General features: G+C 41.6%; 1 protein-coding gene across 2 annotated transcripts; it reads left to right on the top strand.

Annotated features, from left to right (window-relative positions):
• Positions 1-2,102: 2,102 nt before the first annotated feature.
• LOC119746029 (transmembrane protein 143-like) lies at positions 2,103-14,608 on the top strand. Of its 2 annotated transcripts, XM_038222796.1 has the most exons (6): positions 2,103-2,224; positions 5,547-5,876; positions 6,789-6,983; positions 9,128-9,782; positions 11,553-11,875; positions 12,294-14,608. In XM_038222796.1, exons 1-5 carry the CDS (start codon positions 2,126-2,128, stop codon positions 11,867-11,869), a joined length of 1,596 nt encoding a protein of 531 aa, XP_038078724.1. In that variant the 5' UTR covers positions 2,103-2,125; the 3' UTR covers positions 11,870-11,875; positions 12,294-14,608. The 2 variants fall into 2 exon arrangements, with proteins under 2 accessions (XP_038078724.1, XP_038078717.1); XM_038222789.1 differs by having other exon boundaries at positions 11,553-14,608.
• The last annotated feature ends 3,337 nt before the right edge of the window (positions 14,609-17,945 follow it).

The raw sequence follows: 17,945 nt of genomic DNA, 5'->3' as shown, positions 1-17,945 counted from the left end.
GTATGTGTTTGTATTGCAATGTTCTCATCACGCACAATTACACTAATGAATTAACTTCCGCTAAGACAATTCGATTGACTTGTGTCAACAGATGGCGCCCTGTCATAAACAAGACTCTTTGTAGGCCAACCACTCTCCATATACACAGACATGGAGATCAATGAGGCCAATGGACTGTAATATTGACTGACGTAGTACAAGACCCCCTTAACACAGGGCTGCGACCTTTGGGCCTCCCTTTTGCGACCATAAAACTAGCCAGGTCGCCGTTGGTGGCTCAAATATGAGGCCGAATGGTTGCTTAGGTTGTTCAAAGGTGGTATATAGGCTGTTTAGCCATCGCCATGGACGCCATAGTCGCCGTAAATTTTTGAACATGTTCAAAAAAGTCGCACAAAGGTCGCCGAGGAGGTTGGTTGCTCAAAGGTAGCTGAAATGAGGCAGAAGGGGGGCACAAGCATTGCCGTGGTTGCAGAATGGATGCACAATGGTCGGCCAATGGTCGCCACGTAAGAGATCCGTTCTGTTGCAAATTTTACCGTCAATCTGGGCGGTGCTCTTGCCTCCCTTGTGACTCAAGGGTCGCCTAGGAGGCAGAAGCATGGCTGAATGGTCGACCAGTGATCACCGTTAGTTGCCGTTGGTCGCCGATGATGGCACAGACGAGGCTCAATGGTTACCCAAAACATTGCTTGGGGGTCGCCTATGTTGCCTAAAATCGCATTGGTTGCCGTAGGTTGCAAACAGGGGAAGCACAGGGAGGGGAGGCAGGCAAGTGGCTCAGTGTACGCAGAGGTCGCTCGTAGTTTCATGAAAATGCCCGAAAATTGCAGTTTTGGTGGTTCAGGGGAGGCACAAGGATCGCTGGAGCAGTTTAATACATAGAAACAGGATTTTCTGGGTTTAGGTGACCATTGAGCGTCCTGGCCATTTTTTGGTCGCTCATAGGTGGTACAAAAGTCGCAGCCCTGTGTAAAGGGGCCATACCTGTAATTTGAAGAACAAAAAAACCTTTTTACCGTATGAGACCAGGACGCGTGACGGCGGGAAGTGTACACGTGCCTCATTTTTTGCGCCCGTTTATCTCTCTCTCTTTTTTTTTCTTTCTTTAAACATAACACTCCCCTTTTCCCCCCTTTAGTCACGTACTATAGATCCCCGTGTACATTTTTCCCTTTTGATAATTCTTTGGGTGAAATTGGAATAAGCTCTCTCGTTGTTTGTGTACATGCGGAAGAAAATGCCGATCACAAGCGCTTGAAATTTCGACGACATGGACACCCTTGTGAAAGCAAAATGAGTCTGGCCTTAAAAACTATCCCGTGGCGGCACATTTGCAATCGGAATGTAGGCCTATTTGAAACTTATTTTAAATTAACTGTGAAGGGAGGGGAAACTGATAAATTAGAATCTCAGAATAATATGACAGAACCAACGCTCAACCCGGAAATGCCAGTGCCTCTGCCAATTTTGGCTTATAGGCATATATATAAGCCAATTATTCGTTTTAAATCAAGTTTAAATCGGAAGTGAAGTATATCTAGGCCTATTAAAATGCTACGACGGGACAACTTTGTTTTGCGCATTTTTTTCTCAACGGCGGAAGAGATTCATGAAGCTCACAAAGCCCCCCCCCCCACGCCCAAAGGAAAAAAAAAATGAATTGTGAGCAGTTTTGCACTGCATCTGTATAGGAGCAAGTTTGGACGCAAACTATACAGGGTGAGTCAAAAAAGGAAACCTAAATGGCAGGACTATTATTTATTGAAGTTCTGCATGTAGCACTTTCAAAATCTAGGATATGAAAGCCCAATTCATAAGCTTTCGTGTGGTACCAGAATCATTGAAATTACTCATGTTCTTTTCATGTACTTTTCAAGTTAAGTGTTCTTTGAGCAAAACGAAACAGTTATAGGGATGTGTGTGAATTGTTTTCGTTTTGCTGAAACTTTAGATCACACACCTTTTTTTGTAATCTGTGGACAGAACTTTAAAACGGTGGGTTCGCCGCTTTGAATGCAGGCCAGTTAATGCACGATGGCCTTGGCGTGAAAGGCTAGTACCTGCGCTGCGCTGCTGCGCCGCGCCTTTTATGAGCGCCCTCAAGAGTTTGTCTTGCGTCAAAATGGCGACTTCCTACTGCAAAATTGGAAGGAGTGTCCTAAATTTGAGGGGACGCGTCTGTGCGACGAACAGCAGGGCCCGGTTAACTCACTTGAACTCGGTAAAACAGCTTTCGATCTAGCCGACAACTTTTAGTTCAAAATAGAATATTTAGCATTGCATAAAGGATTAAAAAATTTACCTGTGATTTTCTAATTGCAAATTATACTGCATCTGTTTAGTGATAAAAATTGAGACTAAGAAATTGTTTCTTCTGGTCAAGTATTGCTATGATGACAGCCATTTTCCTGAGATGGCACCAGGCTCGCTGAGTCACGCTTAGGTCGTATGGACCTTTGACCCACAAATAGCAGACCGAGTGAAGCGTAGCCGTAGAACCAATTTCTTGTCATTCATGTCATTCGCTGATCTGATCATATTCGCCATAAATTTACCAATGGATCACAAATAATACAATCTATTCTATCGTGCATGTTTCATTTTTTTTAGAGTGGATATTTTGCCGGCGGTAATCCCGGCAAGCTAACGTTTACTAAAGGTTTGCCGGCGGCAATCCCTATCAACAGAGGGCGCTGTACTCTCTAAGATAAGGTTGAATTATAAGATATATTAAATAACCATCAACGATTATGTAGCAACTGTGGTCTAGTTGATAAGCAACGTATCTTATGAGCGGGAAGACCCCGGTTCGATCCCGATCCCCGCAGGTGACATTTCTAAGTTTTTTCCCCATCCCCCAAAAATAATAATATTTTTCTTTTATTATTTTAACATGTCTCAAACATTTTATTGCAGAGTATAACATTTTCTTTTTAATATATCTTTTTTTAAAGGGAAATAAAGTTCGAAATTGTAAAATGGTCTGATTCCCATCTTGTGAATACAAAGTTACAACGATAATGTTGGCATGGAGCCAGACTAAAATTTGTCACCGAAAAAGGTCTAAGTAAAAAAAAACAGTAAATGCGCATGTTCAGTGCATATCCGGCAAGCTAACGTTTACTAAAGGTTTGCCGTCTCCGGCTAAATATCCACTGCCTTTTTTTTTACACGCACATGATGTACGTACAGATTGAGAAATGGGCGGTTGTTGATTGATGTTTTCCTTTTTGAAATTGAAGATGGTTGCATTTGCATTTGCATTTTGATTCGTTCTGGAAGGTATGGAAGGCAGGCACGCACGCTATGTGACATTTTCTCCGTTTTTGCATCTGGGAAGATGGATCAAGGAGAGGTCATTGATCATTCGTATTCATCGATCTTTGAGACCATCTGTGTTTGTTTTGTTGAAGTGAAAGTGCCATTGAAGAGAACATGCATATTGGGTTAAATACAGTTGAAGATGTGTGGGTTATTGGCAGAATACATGCAGGCCTACTTACTGGTAATAAAAAGCCGTCATTTTGAACTGAAAAGTTGTTTCAATTTGTACAATCTACCGGCGGCAATCTTGGAAAAAAATTGTAAATAAAAAGTCCCTCCTCTTCCTCTTTTTCAAAAAAACCCGGACAATCAACTGACATTTTGTTTTTATAAGCCTTAGGCCAAAAAAAAAAAGTCTCCGGTTTCTGGTATGCGCGCGCATCGCCGTAGCCATGCGTGTCGGCAAAATGAAAAAGTTTTTTTTTCAATGAAAGATGATGTCTCAAAACCGCCAAACTCACTGGTTTGACTGGAATCCTGCTACTGCACAATTTTAGCGTGTTTTTAGATGGGGTTATGATCGAGAATAAGCTTTATGTGGCCTCTCTGGACTCCCATATATTTGCACTAAGTTTAGTCGGGCACCATTTGCAGTCATCAGCCGACATTTGAAGCAAAAAAGTCAGGTAAAAAAAAAAAAAGCCGCGTCGCCGCACCAATTTTTGGACAAGCTCCATACCAGAAACCGGAGACTTATTTTTTTTGGCCTTACCAAAATGCCCGCATGTGCTTTGTCTCTAAAAACTCATTTGGGCAATTCCACCGTCACTCACGTTACATTTATTTGCCATGAGGCTACTTTGACCTCTCACTGCTTCAAAAATATTTGATCAAGCTGAACCAAACCCGCCAGACAACAACCTTGGGGTAAGGGGTACTCAAAAATGGACAGAAAAATTCAATCCATTCATTCACTTTTTGAAAATATGTGTTTTGTTGTCACTCACATTACAAAAAAAAAATTGACGTTGTGATTGCTTGTAGTTTGGAAGATATTAATATTATTAATAATATTTGGAAGACATACAGTTGTAATACATTTCCATTTTTCAGCCATGTCCACTTTTCTGTGGAATTGCCCTTTTGCACACCATTTTTCACCAGTTATGATAAGTTACCATTCAATGCTCCAGACACAAAACCATTGAGTTTAATATGTCTTGGAACTAAATTAACCCTCGGAGTCGAGTGACCAAAAAAATCACACCGTGAAACCACATGGAGAATTTTATCACCACACTGTTTCTAGGTCAATAACCCCCTCATGCACAAGATATAGGCAGGTCACATGGCCTTTGCATGGGCCAGGATTGTTTACGACCTGTCTGAGCTCTGGGCGGCACGAGGGGTTGACACAGAGAGATCGGCGGCACAAAAGGGTTGGCCACTAAGATATCCAAAAACTGCACAAAGGCATTAGGCGCCTCTTGGGGCTGCTGTCTTTCAACACTCCTTACTCTGCAGTGGTTAGGGTCTGGCAAATGGGAGTCTACAGGCTTGTGGTGTATAACAGGGGTGAGGATTACATGGAATCTTGGCCTTATTGGCTCATTGAAAAAAAAGTTATGACCATATTTGGGAAATGTGGAGAATTTTATCACCACGTGGCCACACCGAGGGTTAAGGCAGTGTAGAAGCTACTGGATGCCCTCTAGATAGTTTGCTCAGAGCCAGAGTCCGCGATTTTTCTTTAGCTTGAGAAACCAGTACTTGTAACTAAATATGTCAAAAAAGGGTGTTTTTAAATTGAATTTTAAATAAGGTTTAATACTAGGAATTAGGATTGGGGTCTGGTTACCCTAGAACTATTGGTATTGTGTTTACATGTACATGGTTTATCTGTAATCTCTAGCAAATTATAATATTGTGAAGGAAAACTGAGTAAAACCGCATTTAAATTTAGACCAATTAAAAAAAAAGAAACTTTCTTGGCCAGGCTTTTTGAAAAAAGGAAAGAGGCCCTTTTTTCCCCAGAAGGGCATCAAAGTTTCTGAGGTTTTATATAAAGAACAAAATGGCGTGTCCCACATACATGTGGCCTCTTGGATGTCCAAATACCACTCAGTTACCCCTCCGGCAAAACCTTGTTTTGATTATATAAATTTACATGTATGAGGAACTTTTTTGCTGTTAGTACATGTAAAGCTGACTAGTTGCTGACTTACCGTAGTCTAGTCATTTAAGGAGGGTGTGCCAATTCTTGTTTTCTTGATCCCCAGATATGCAGGAGCATCAGAATCCCTCCCAGTGGCAGCCAGCTTGTCCAATCACGGACCAGCTCCACAGCCACTGGCCAATCGGTTTCGAGTACCCTCAGCCAATCAGAAGCCAAGGAGAGAATCGAGACTCACCCTGTCCTGACCCTTCCCCCTGAGGACCAGGGGCTGAGGGAGCGATTCATCCCGATCTCTCGTCGCTCCTTGGTGCGTCTCTTGATGCAGGAGGAGGGGCTGTTGACCAGTGCAGACCAGGAGAAATTTGAGGAGCTTGCTGTGTCCCTGGATTGGACAATTACAAATCAGTACCATGGGGTGCTGGCAGAATTAAAGGTGCGTCTCCAACAGTCGCTTGACAAGTAGTCTGAAAATCTTCCAGGGAGTGTAAATTGAGTCAGTCACTAGTCAAAAGATGAGTCATTCACAGGGGCCGATTTCACGAAATGCTAAGACTCGTCTTGGGAAAGGTAACTCGTCTTAACTCATCACTCGTCCTAGGATCGATCTAAGCATGTCCTGACTTCATTAGCAATGCAGCTCCACTCATTTTAACTTAAGATTGGTATGAGAGTCATCTTATGAATGCGTGCATTAATTTGTATGTCGTCTGGAACTATTGCCGTTGAAGGCGAGCGTTGGCCTAGAGTTACAGTTTCGAGGAAGAAAACCGCTGTAGAAACAGATTGGAAAAGATTTCTGATACGTGGGTAGTTTTAATAAAAATAGCTTATTTACAAAATTTAAGTATACGCCAACACCTAGTCGACTTTTTAAAATAGAGCGATGAAATGGGGTGCAAGAATGACTCTATCATATCTCGTGTAGAACCACCCTGCGTGTTAAATTGATTGAGTAGAGTAGTTTTCTGGCAAAAGATTGTGTTCTATGCACACACAAGGGAAGTTGCTTTTGCAGGTTTCTTTTCAACTACTGTTTCGTCCAGCGGTAAGAAAAGTGACATCAGCAGGCCCCTTGTGATGTAATTGTGGCTGGCCTCTTCCTCCCTTAATTCCACAATATCCTCCAAACAGTACTGGTTGGCTTTGAAGGACCTTGGAAGGTAAGGGTGAAGAACAGAGATTCAAAGGCATGACAGGATTGCGGAACATTTTGTCTTGAAATGGACATCCCTCACGTGTGTGTAAATCCCTCATGCCAAAAACTTGTCACTGCAAGGAATTTGTATGAAAATAAATGTGGTAAAAGTTTGCAATGTTATTTTCTCTATCAATTTTGTTTTCCTAGCAACTCTTTGATCCGGTCAACCCGGACCAGGACACCATGGCGACAAGGTTTTGGCGGAAAAAGGATGTCCTAGATAGTGAATTCTGGTTGCTAAGGAAGCTAGTAATCATCATGGGCAAGGCCAACTTCCACGAGCTGCCCAGAAATGTGATTGAGAAGGCTCTCGCTGAACACGTCTCGGGAGAAGGAGTCAGTGTAAGTTATTGTTGCAGTCCATCACAAGTCCAATCACAAGTCCTCTCACAACTTCAGTCACAAGTTAAAGGGAAGATACAACATTTGCAAACATCACAAAACGAAATGATCATATTATCACGAAATACCTTACTGGATTGTTAGGGAATGACAATCTAAAGCATCCTGTAAAATCGTGGCTCCTGGTGTGCCAACATTTTCAAGAAAAATTGTATTTTTCCAACGCTGGTCGGCCAACCAGCATTGGAGAAAAATGGCTTATTTTCAATAACTGCTCCTTTTTTTCACATTTAGTTATTCCGCATTTTTTGCAATTGATTACACACATATGAAGAGGTACATGTACAAGCCTGCCAGACTGATACTCTGACCTTACAATTCCCCAAAGTCTACAAATTTCTCCGTTTCATCTTAAGTTGTGTCAAGGAACCAAACTATAAGAACATGATTGGTTTTCTTGGTTGTTCCAGCATCTACAAGCCCAAAACGTGAAGCAAGTCAGTTTAACAATAGTTGCTATATCATTCTAATACTCCAACCCATTAATTTCTGAAAATTGCAGCAAAATCAAACGTTGTACATTCCCTTTAACAGAGGATAAACAATAAGCAAGGAAACACTTTTGTTATATCATGGTCTTGGATACTGTCATTTCATTGGTCTAGGACGGCCACATGTCTGGACAATAAAAATGCATGTCACACACTGAGGGTGATATCACACTGTGTTCATTGGGGGCATTGCGCACTTGTGGAACCTGCCGTCGCGCCAGCTTTGCGCAATGAGTTATCAAAGGTTACATCGCAGTGATTTAATTTATTTCTCACACAGTAACTTACAACCGTTTATCTTTTTGAGTTATTGGCACGATATAACAAAACAATTGTTGACTGCTTTGGTGTGGGATATGCCGTTTTTAACCCCTTGGGTGCCTCGCCTTTGGTGCTAAGCGCCCTTCAGGTATTAAAAAGGTAATATCCCACATCACAGCAGTCAACAATTGTCAAGTGTCATAATTTATTTGAAATAATTTGAGACTTGACTTGAGACTAGAGGACTTATGCTGGACTCATAATGTGTACTTGCCCTTCACTGACGTAATTTTAGAATCACTGTATGCTCAGTGTTATCCAAGAGCCTTCCCCTCTCCCCACAAAAAGCTCGCAAACTTGCTTCTAAATATGGTACTGGACACCGTCTGTTAGGATAATAATTGTACCAGCGCCCTGTGCTATTTGTGTCTTAATTTTTGACATGTCATGTTGACATCTTTATGAAGCCAGGTGGGTTTGGAGAGTTTGGAGAAACCTTTTAACCAGTTCGCGCCGGATTATTTTGACATTGACCGGACCCAGGCGCGGGATTGTTTTTCACAAACCTCGATGCCAGATGGGTTCAGGCCGTCATCTGCGGGTGGCACACCCTGATATTTCTGGCCTCGCTCGCTGCCAGTGAGTCGCTGACAGATATTTCTGGCCTTGCTCGTTGCGTGTTTATCTGTCATCCGTTTATACCGCAAAACCTTTGCATGTATATCCGACGTGAACTGGCTAAAAAAAGTGTTCCCTGTGCTTTTTTTGCGTTTCACCTCGAAAAATTGATTTTGTCTTTTGTTTTGATTTACTTTTTTTTTAGAAATATAACAGTCATTTACTTTTGAATGGGCCTTGGAACGAAAAAATCCACTGATGTTTAGTTATTAAATTATTGCTTTACAAAATCGAATTATTGGCTGGCTGCCAGACTTTCGCAGGATGGGTTCATATGCAAAATTTCTTTTTCAGAGGGTTGCAGACGTCACAAATCAAAATAAAGTAGTTTTTCGTTACAACATACAATGTACAAATTGAAATTTGTAAGGAGAAAAAAAAGAAGGTTTTTTAAGAGCACAGGGTATCATCTGTAATACAGATTTTCAGATGACTGGTTTTGAGGATTTTGCAGTATAAAATTAACGAATGTAGAGCAAAGTACAAAGAGTTTGTCGTTGGTGTCCTGCAGAGAGGTAGATTTTTGAATATTCAGGAAAATTTCAGGCAATTGTGGTTGATGTTAGTTCGTGATTACTAGATGCTGGGGTTCTGCAGTGCTATAATAGCAAACAGCTGCGATAATGAAGTTGGTTTCATATTTTTCCATTGCAGGTAAGCGTCAACCCAAAGAAGTATGACATTCTCAGGTTCTGGGCTCTTGGCAAGGAGCTACCCAAGGAGAGAGTGCCACTCTACAAACGTCTCTTCTCGTTCTTATTCTACCGGGTCACCAGGCAGCAGCCGCCAGCACCCATCGAGTACTACAAGAGGGTGGTCCTGGCCGTTCGCCCCAAGGGCAACAATAAACTCATCCTCAAGATGTTTAAAGAGATCCCGACTGGGGCTCTGGAGCAACTCCTACCGGATGGTAAGATCCAGATGACTCGCTGGGACCAAGGAGTCCTGGGTACGGCCATCGCCATCGGCTCCCTGAGTCTCCTAGTCAAAGGGGTGACTTTACTGGCCGACATCAAGCTGGACTGGACCCTGATCACTGCCTCGGTGACAGGCCTGATGGCCCTGAGTGCCTGGAACAAATACAAGAACCGACGCACCCGGTACATGATGCAGCTGTCCCGGACGCTGTACTTCAAGAACGTTGCCAATAACCGGGGAGTCTTGACCCTCCTGGTAGACCGGGCCCAGGAGGAAACCTTCAAGGAAGCATTGCTAACTTACGCGTTCCTCCTAGCAGAAAGACCACCGTCATTTACCTCACCACCTTCTCAGGCAGTTGAGGGTAACAGCAGTCTTCCAGTGTCCCTTGGTAAGCAAATGCAGTCAACTGTGGTTTTTGAAAGCAAGATGAGTCCCACTACAGCGTGTCCCAAAAAAAATGTCCCTCTCATAGACCACAGAATAATTACCGAAATCAAGTTTTATACTCAAATAAGTTTACATATTTAGAAAGCCCACTTAATTTTGTAGTTCCTGTGAAAATTTCAAAGGTCTCGCTTCATTGGTTTTGAATACACAGGCTCTTATGTAACAGCAGTGCTTTCCGGCCCATTCAAAGTTTGATAAAAAGAAATGCACACTACAGACATACCATACATGTAATTATTTCATGCTTCACTTTTATTTTAACAACTGTGTTCTTGTTTTTGTTATTAAGTAACTAAAGTCAAGTTCATTTACTTTTTTAAATGAAAACTAATCAAAGTTCAGTCCACTGGTCGTGTTTGCTTTCACAGGGTGTGTTCCACTTATGGGTTGTCCTTCAATGTCCAGCTTGTAAAGACATTTAAGGCAGTGCAGAAAATGTAGCACTGCAAACTTGGAATGGGCTGAAAAGCACTGCTGTTACATAATAGACTGTGTATTCAAAACCAATGAAGCGAGACCAATGAAATTTTCACAGAAGTTACAAAATTATATGGGCTTTCTAAATCTGAACACTAAATTGAGAATAATACTTGATTTTGGAATTAATTTAGCAGTCTATCAGAGGGACATTTTTTTTGGGACACGCTGTATATACAATGAGTTGCTTGTCTCACAGTGTGAATTTACACACAAACTAGACACTAAAAAGCTCATGTAACTGACAAAATTCAGATTATCATAAAGCCCTAGCCTCCAGCGTTTTAAGTACTTGTTGGACTCTTCTTTTTCACTCTTCATCATAAAGGGGAGTGCTTCAGATTTTTTTGTGTGTTTTACATTAATGTCAATTGTCAAACTCGGCAAAATAGTGATATCATCTACAAAGGCAGAAAATTCTGTGGTAGAACTGCTGGAGCACCAAAAGTTCAAACAAATTTTGATCTCTGGGCATTATAAATTCTCTTTTTTGTATGTGTGTGTGTTTCTTTGGCAGTTTGTCAGTTCCAATGTCTTTATGGAAAACTGTAACAGTGTGCTACAGTTAATATTGATCATTTGTATACAGAATAAGTAGTAAGGCGTCGGAACATAGCGCAGACATTAATGAAATTTTATAAAGTGTGTCCAAAACGCAGTTTAACCCTTACTCCCTAGGCCTTTTTGCTAGGATGTAGCCTCAATCCTGCCAAATCCTCCAATTGGCCTCATGGAAAAATAGCATATAGCCTCAATCCTGCAAATTCCTCTGTTATTTCTTGAATATGGTCCATGGAGGGATGACCACTGCCTGAATCCTGCAAAATTCTCCGGCTATGTCTGTCAATAGGCTGAGGCAGAGGCAGTGACATCCTGGAGCAGTGCGGCGGATGTCAGGTATAATCAAGGACTAAATTTATGCACGGCTGAGCATAAACAACACAAGGTCCGGCCCGAAACCTTGACACAGTGCGTACTCCGAAATCAGCAACGCACTTTTGCCATGTAACCTCAATCCTGCAAATTCCTCCAATTTGGAAAAAGGATTTTGGAGGATTCAGGGCGGTTAGGGTTAAAGACGTGGATATTTGCACAAAGTGTGTTAGATGTGTAATGCTATCATGGCAGCTATTTATTGGCATTTGCATGATTTCATTTCTGTTGTCATAGTTTCCTCCATGATTTTCTTTTTTTATTCTGTCATCCAAATTACTTTGTGTCTGTCACATTTCAGGTGGGATACCAGCCTCCTTACTAGAGCGCAAGATAGAGAGCTGGGTGAAAGAACGCAGCAAAGCAACCGTTGAGTTTGACTCCACAGCTGGCACCAGACTACTAGAAACCTTTGGCATCCTCCGGCGAGACGAGGAGGATAACCTGAGCATCGTCAGCATAGATGCCGCTCTGCACGGTCTCCCCCGGCAACCGTTGTCCATGGCAACCCGGGACGAGGAGCCAGAGCTGGATGAAGGGTACGACAGGGAGATGTTTGAGAGCGAAGAGGAGTACAGGAAGGAGGAGAGGAGAAATAGCAAATGGGGATGGCAGTGAGGGGAAAGGGAGCCTGGAGGGAAGGCTAGGCTAGTCTCATTGCAAGGCATTGTCAGTGGAGGCTGGAGGGGAAGGCTAGTCTAGACGCATTGCAAGGCATTTTCAGTGGTGACTGGAGGGGAAGGCTAGTCTAGTCTTGATACGTGACATTATCAGTTGGGGGGGTTGGAGGCAGACTGGTCTAGTCTTGATGCAAGACATTAGTAGTTGGGTCTGGAGTAGCAGGCTAGTCTAGTCTTGATTCAAGTTATCAGCAGGAGATGGCTAATCTAGCCTTGGCAAAGCATTATCTGTAGGGCTTGGCTGGGCTAGTGTTTGATATCAGACATAAATCAGTGGGGTATATGGAGAGAAAGTCTAGTCGTGATGTTGGATTGGAGGGGAAGACTAGTCTAGTCTTCTCTCAAGGCTAACTATGTTCTTTATGTGCAACTTTGCCCTGTACAATGTTGTATGTCTGCAAAATTAATTTTATGAACATTTAATAAAAGAATAGATGTTAAACAGGATTAAGCCTCTGTACTGATGACGTCACAAATTGTTTACATGTGTGCTTTTCTATGGGAGCCTAATGAGGACGATGGTTTCGTAACCCCATAGAAAAGCGCACAAGTAAACAAAGTGTGACGTCACCAGTACAGAGGCTTATCGCTTCACTCCTTTTGGTAATTCATTTGACAAGCCCACAAGAACTCTTCTTTGTGATTTGGGTTTGTCTTTTAAGAACTTGGTCTTAGATTGGCATTTTTACTACATGAATGTCTTGTTTTTGTGTCTGCCTCGCCCACAGATCCTTGCAAATCAAGTAACGCTCTTAGGAATAATGCAGCTAAGATAGGTATTGGTGTTGAATTGTGGGACTACATGGGGGACGGGAGAGCTGAAAGTTCTTAGGGCCCAACAATACATTTCAGTATGCAATTTGGTCCTTATCCATTGGAAGTTTGAAGAAAATGATAAAACTTGGACAGGACCACAAATATTTCAAATGATGCTACTATTTGGGCCATATGACATCACACCACGTCATCCTTGTGAGTTTACAAAATTTCAACCTCTTTGACAAAAAAAGGTAAAATTAACTGGGGAATTTTCCAATCAACTCGCTCTCTTCTCCTCCCTGCAAACCACATTCTGCATGTACGACTGAGTTTGTAAACTTCAGCTGTTTGAGAAAGATTTACATAATGTATTCATTGGATAGGCAATTAACACCATTGTAATTAGGCGTCCATTATACAGAGCTGTTGTCATGTCCATTACAGGTTCATCACAAGTCCGTCACAAGTGAAATCAGTTCTTAAATCAAGGGATGATCAAGTAATGCTCGGATGACTTGTGATTGACTTTTGATGACATGGTGACTTGTGAAGACTTACATTTGCTTGGCTACAACTCGGTCATAAAACTTGAGAATTGGCATGGATCAAGTTCAACTGGTATGCCTTGGGATGTGTGACCTCGTTTTCAGGTTATTAATGTTTGCAGGATGGGTGTTAGGTAAGGGAGGGCTCAATATTTGCCCTGCTCCTCATCCCATGGAAAAGTGTATTAGGAAACATTTTACCTACTCATATTTTCTGAAATTCAGTGAAAAAAAGTTCCAAACAAAATCTCAAGCTTGTGGCTTATAAAAGAGATCATCACCAAAACGTGGTTCTTTTACTGTATAAGGTTGTTTATTGCAAAGAATTGATTCGTGAATTCTTGGAGTGGAGTTTCTGAGTTCCAGATTTGGGACGCAATCAGTGGTGTCAATTGCCTTGCAAACAATTGTGAGTGTACAACCACTTTTGCAAATGTGTTCAGTAGAGTGCTAGATGTGTCTGCATGGACCCTAATTCCACATGGCTCAGAAGCGGAAAGTTTTGCTGTTGTTTTTGTGTGGCATGTTTCTCTGTCCGAAGCCGTTGATTTATTGAATAGTTTGTTGCTGATTAACAAAAATAACAGCAAACTTTTCTGCCAGAAGTAGCTTAGTGGAAAATAGCCAAAAGCCTTTTGCACTGTTTATCTGTTTTTCAGTAATGAATTGAATTGGAAATACACTGTACAACTCTTTGTAGAAGAAAGACTTCATGTCGTGTTTCAGCATGGAATGTTTAAATTCTCCTAAGCTCAGCAATTTGTCATTTTGACAAGCAGTGGGGAAAAAGTAAATTGGTAAGGCTGAAAAAGTAACAATGAAAGAGAATGTTGTTTTCAAATACTCCATTTTAACTTCTCAAAATCAAATAAAATTTGAATCTGAAAAATGTGGGTTGGTGTAGTAAAAAATAACATTTTTAGCTTCCAGCCTTGTTGTCTGCTGGATTCTTATATGAAGTTTTTGTCTTGATTCGCAAGTATGTACATTCAGAAACTGCAACAAAAAATATATGTTTTGTTTAACAACCAAGCCTGTAGTTCTACGAAGACATTTAGAAATCATTGAGCAGTTGTCAAGGATATAACATAAACACTTAAGCCTTTAAAATTGTTTTCACTTTCAAGACAGTTTTGTTTGAAGTGGAAATCTGTAAGTGTTATCATCCGTAGAGCAACAAGTCTCTGTCTTTCTGCATTTCCTGTAGGACTATAAACACGTCATGACCATTCACACAGACTTTTTGTGGTGGGACTGACGTCAAAAATGAGAGAAGTCAATGACGCATGTATATATTGCAAGCCATCTGTGTGATATTGCATATGTGATGTCAGATGCATGAAGAAATAAATGTATAAATGAATTGATTGAAATTTTTCTGATTGAATTAAGTCTTTTCTTTGATCTGAATCAAAATTACTGGAATCGTAGAGATTTCATGAGATAGAAAACGATGTGGAGGGCAAATATTTTGCTATCTGAGATCACTAGTCAACTCTACTGAAGATGATCAGAGCACACTGACCGGAACGTCGAGTTTATACCCCTGGTTCTTTTCAGAACCATTCTCTTCATTGAGAAATCATTCGCACATGGTGTTTCCGCAATCTGTCAATCATTAGTCAATTCTAGTTTTTGAAGCTCTCGTGTGAATAGATTGTTATTTAACAGGTGACACAGGCGCAACCATCTACATAGCATTGCTTGCACTTCCTAATGGTTTTGGGAATATGACTTTTTTTTGTTCAATGTTGTCTCTCATTACGCGGTGTGTGCTCCATCAGCTGGAGAGAACAACAGTGACCGGGGGAGCGGGGGAGTGGGTGACTGTTGTTAGGCTCAGGAAGTGTCCCAACCATTTTGGCCGAGATTGTAGACTGTTCCCCGGCCCCACCTAAAGATATTTTTCAAGTCCAAAGGACAATGGGGTCAGGGAACCAGACTAGCCTGCACCCTTTAAACAGTTACAGCAGCTTTAATTATGTCTGTATATATATAGGGCATGATGAGTTACCCAGAATGCCATCCCTACTTCCCTCACAAGATTCTGTGAAGCTGACACACACAAAATAGGCTAAAAATTACAAAAATGATGAGATCAGATATGGAAATCTAACAGGCCTGAACCCCCACCCCATCCCGCCAAAATTCAAAATAGCCTACATAATAATAGTGTTCATTGTTGTGTAACGATAAGTATGTTTAGTGCACGTATAGGCCTAATACTAACGAGGCTGCCGTTGTCCAAACAAATGAAAACAGTTGACTCATTACTGCCCGAAACATTCACTTCAATTCTGTTTGTCTATGAAGCCAAAACAGATGCACACAGCAATGTTCCAGGTTTCTCCGCCTATTATTAAGACAAATTGTTTTTGAGGAGAATTCTAAGGAAGCCTGGTGGCCGAGTGGTTAGATCCGTCGTCCACGAATCGCGGAGCCCGGGTTCGAATCCCGTCGGTGTCTTTTGCTTTTCAACACGCGTTCTATTCAGTCATTATAAGATGTTTACTTTCCCGTCGTAAAATACCAACAGTACCTTAGCTTAATCGGTAAGCACTGCTGCTGGTACTGTCCGCGAATTCCAGGTTGGCACCTTCGTACAGGTTCAGGGCATGTGGTCCACTCGGAGGATCAGGGCTTAGGGGCCGCCCTGTTCCTCCCTTAGCTCTTTGCTTTTACATGGTGACTGGCCCTCCGGGGTTACATGGATGGACAGGGAAGGAAGTGTGTATTGGTCGGGGACGCCGAGACCCCGGAAGAGAACTAAGGGATTGGCTGGGGCATTGTTATGGCTCAGACCGATCCCTGAAAGCTTGACTAGCACATAACTTTTTGATTTTTTTTTTAGCCTCTATTTTTTAAAACTTTGTTTTAATTAGTTTGATGATTACATCTGCTCGGCAGGCCTACGGTAGTATTAAAAACAAAGCAAAGGTCTATGATAAATAAATGATTTTTTAATGATTGACAAACCAAGTTTTGTTCGATCAATATGACTTTGCCATTATTAATGTTGCAATTTTCAATTGAAGTAAGAAATGCAGTATGCAATATTGTACCGGGCAAAAATAAAAATGTACATTGTAATGTGTTTATTACATGTTTCAAAATAATAACGTTTCTTTCATTGTGAACATTCCCCAAATATAATTTTTATAGTTATTCGCAAAATAGGAAAACGCAAGAAAACAAAGCCCCTCACCCTTAAAACTGGAAATACAAAATAGAAAAACAAAGTCAAGTGGAAAACCCCAATGTACCTTAAGGATTGAATTGGAATATTCCATAACATGGGGCTTTTACAGACTTGCCTTTGACTGTCAGTGACATGCAGTCACGGATCCAGAGGGGCTGGGGGGTCGAACCCTTCTCCTGCTCTGAAACAATAAAGTACGTACATGTGTACGTATCTGAATCTGACGGGCCTGAACCACTCCCCCTCCTCCCAACCCATCCCCAGCAAAAGTTACTAGATCCACCTCTGACGTAAATTGGTACATTGATGTAAAATGTGATATCGACTTCTCACTATTTTGACCCAAATGAAGTTTCTGTAACTCATGAAGGATGAAAGAATGAAATGGGGTAAGCAATTATTGTTGGAGTCCCCAGAATGTGGGAAGGCCTTTGGGCCACGACCAAACAGCTAGGCAGCGGCATATCAGCCGATGACTCGTCCGTTCTTAAGTTGCCTTTTGACACCTTGAAAAACTGCCGATGATGAATATAAATGACCCGCCAAAAGCGTGGAACCCAAGAGGCGGCAGGGGCGGAACCAGACATTTTTGCGGGGGGGGGGGGGGGGGGGGGGGAGTTCGTCAGCCAAAAAAATCTGCAATGTAGACAGGTTTTTTTTCTCCGGACATTTTGGCCTCCGAAAATCGGGGGGGGGGGGGGAGGGGAGAGGGGATCGCACCATACTATTTGGGCGCAGTTCAAATTCGAAGATTATCAATGCTCACTTGTTACAGAACAGTGTACAAAAACCCCACGACGAAACTGCCTCTGCTGTCCGTATGTTGTGCACAGGCGGACGTTATTACCAGTATAGATTTGTTATAGTGTCAGCGTGGGGAGGGGGTTCACATCATTTTGAGATAATTTCTATGAAAACAATTGTTTAAGAGAACTGGGGGTCCCCCTCCTGGGATAGGGGCATGTCATAAAAATGTAAGGCTAACCCCTTGTATATTTTTTCAATTTTGGCCAAAAAATGAAATTGCTTGAAAGTTGCTAGAAAGATGCTTGAAGAGCACTAGAACACATTCCAAATCGAATTCTGGAGACGTGTGCTATTAAAGGGGAAATTCCGTCGAAAATTTCAGGTAAAATCACTCAAAAACTAATTTCTTTTTCTAGAAAAGCTGATGATTTTGCCCGAATCTTCAAAATTGTGCGTGAGAGAGTATTATTGATGATCCGCTTGCATCCAGATGAATTTCTGCCTAGTTTTCAGAAAAGTCAATTTTTGGCCAATTTTGACTAAAAATGTAAGGCAATGTATTTTTTTAAATTTTGGCCAAAAAATGAGTTTGCTTGAAAGTTGCTAGAAAGATGCTGTAAGGGCCCTAGAACACATTCCAAATCGATTTCTGGACAGATGTGCTATTAAAAGGGAAATTCCGTCAAAAAATTCAGGTAAAATCACTCAAAAATTAATTTCTTTTTCTATAAAAAATGGATGATTTTTGCCCAAATCTTTGAAAC

Source organism: Patiria miniata, unplaced genomic scaffold, assembly GCF_015706575.1.
Source record: "Patiria miniata isolate m_02_andy unplaced genomic scaffold, ASM1570657v1 HiC_scaffold_12, whole genome shotgun sequence".
NCBI lineage: Eukaryota > Metazoa > Echinodermata > Asteroidea > Valvatida > Asterinidae > Patiria > Patiria miniata.
This window is presented reverse-complemented; position numbering and strand designations above follow the sequence as displayed.

What these genes read in the sequence shown, in the direction of transcription:
- LOC119746029 (XM_038222796.1), top strand. Translation starts at nt 2,126, where the DNA reads ATGGCGACTTCCTACTGCAAAATTGGAAGGAGTGTCCTAAATTTGAGG. An exon ending in GGGTGCTGGCAGAATTAAAG is followed by an intron (nt 5,877 to 6,788) that starts GTGCGTCTCCAA and finishes TTGTTTTCCTAG; the next exon opens with CAACTCTTTGATCCGGTCAA. An exon ending in CAGTCTTCCAGTGTCCCTTG is followed by an intron (nt 9,783 to 11,552) that starts GTAAGCAAATGC and finishes GTCACATTTCAG; the next exon opens with GTGGGATACCAGCCTCCTTA.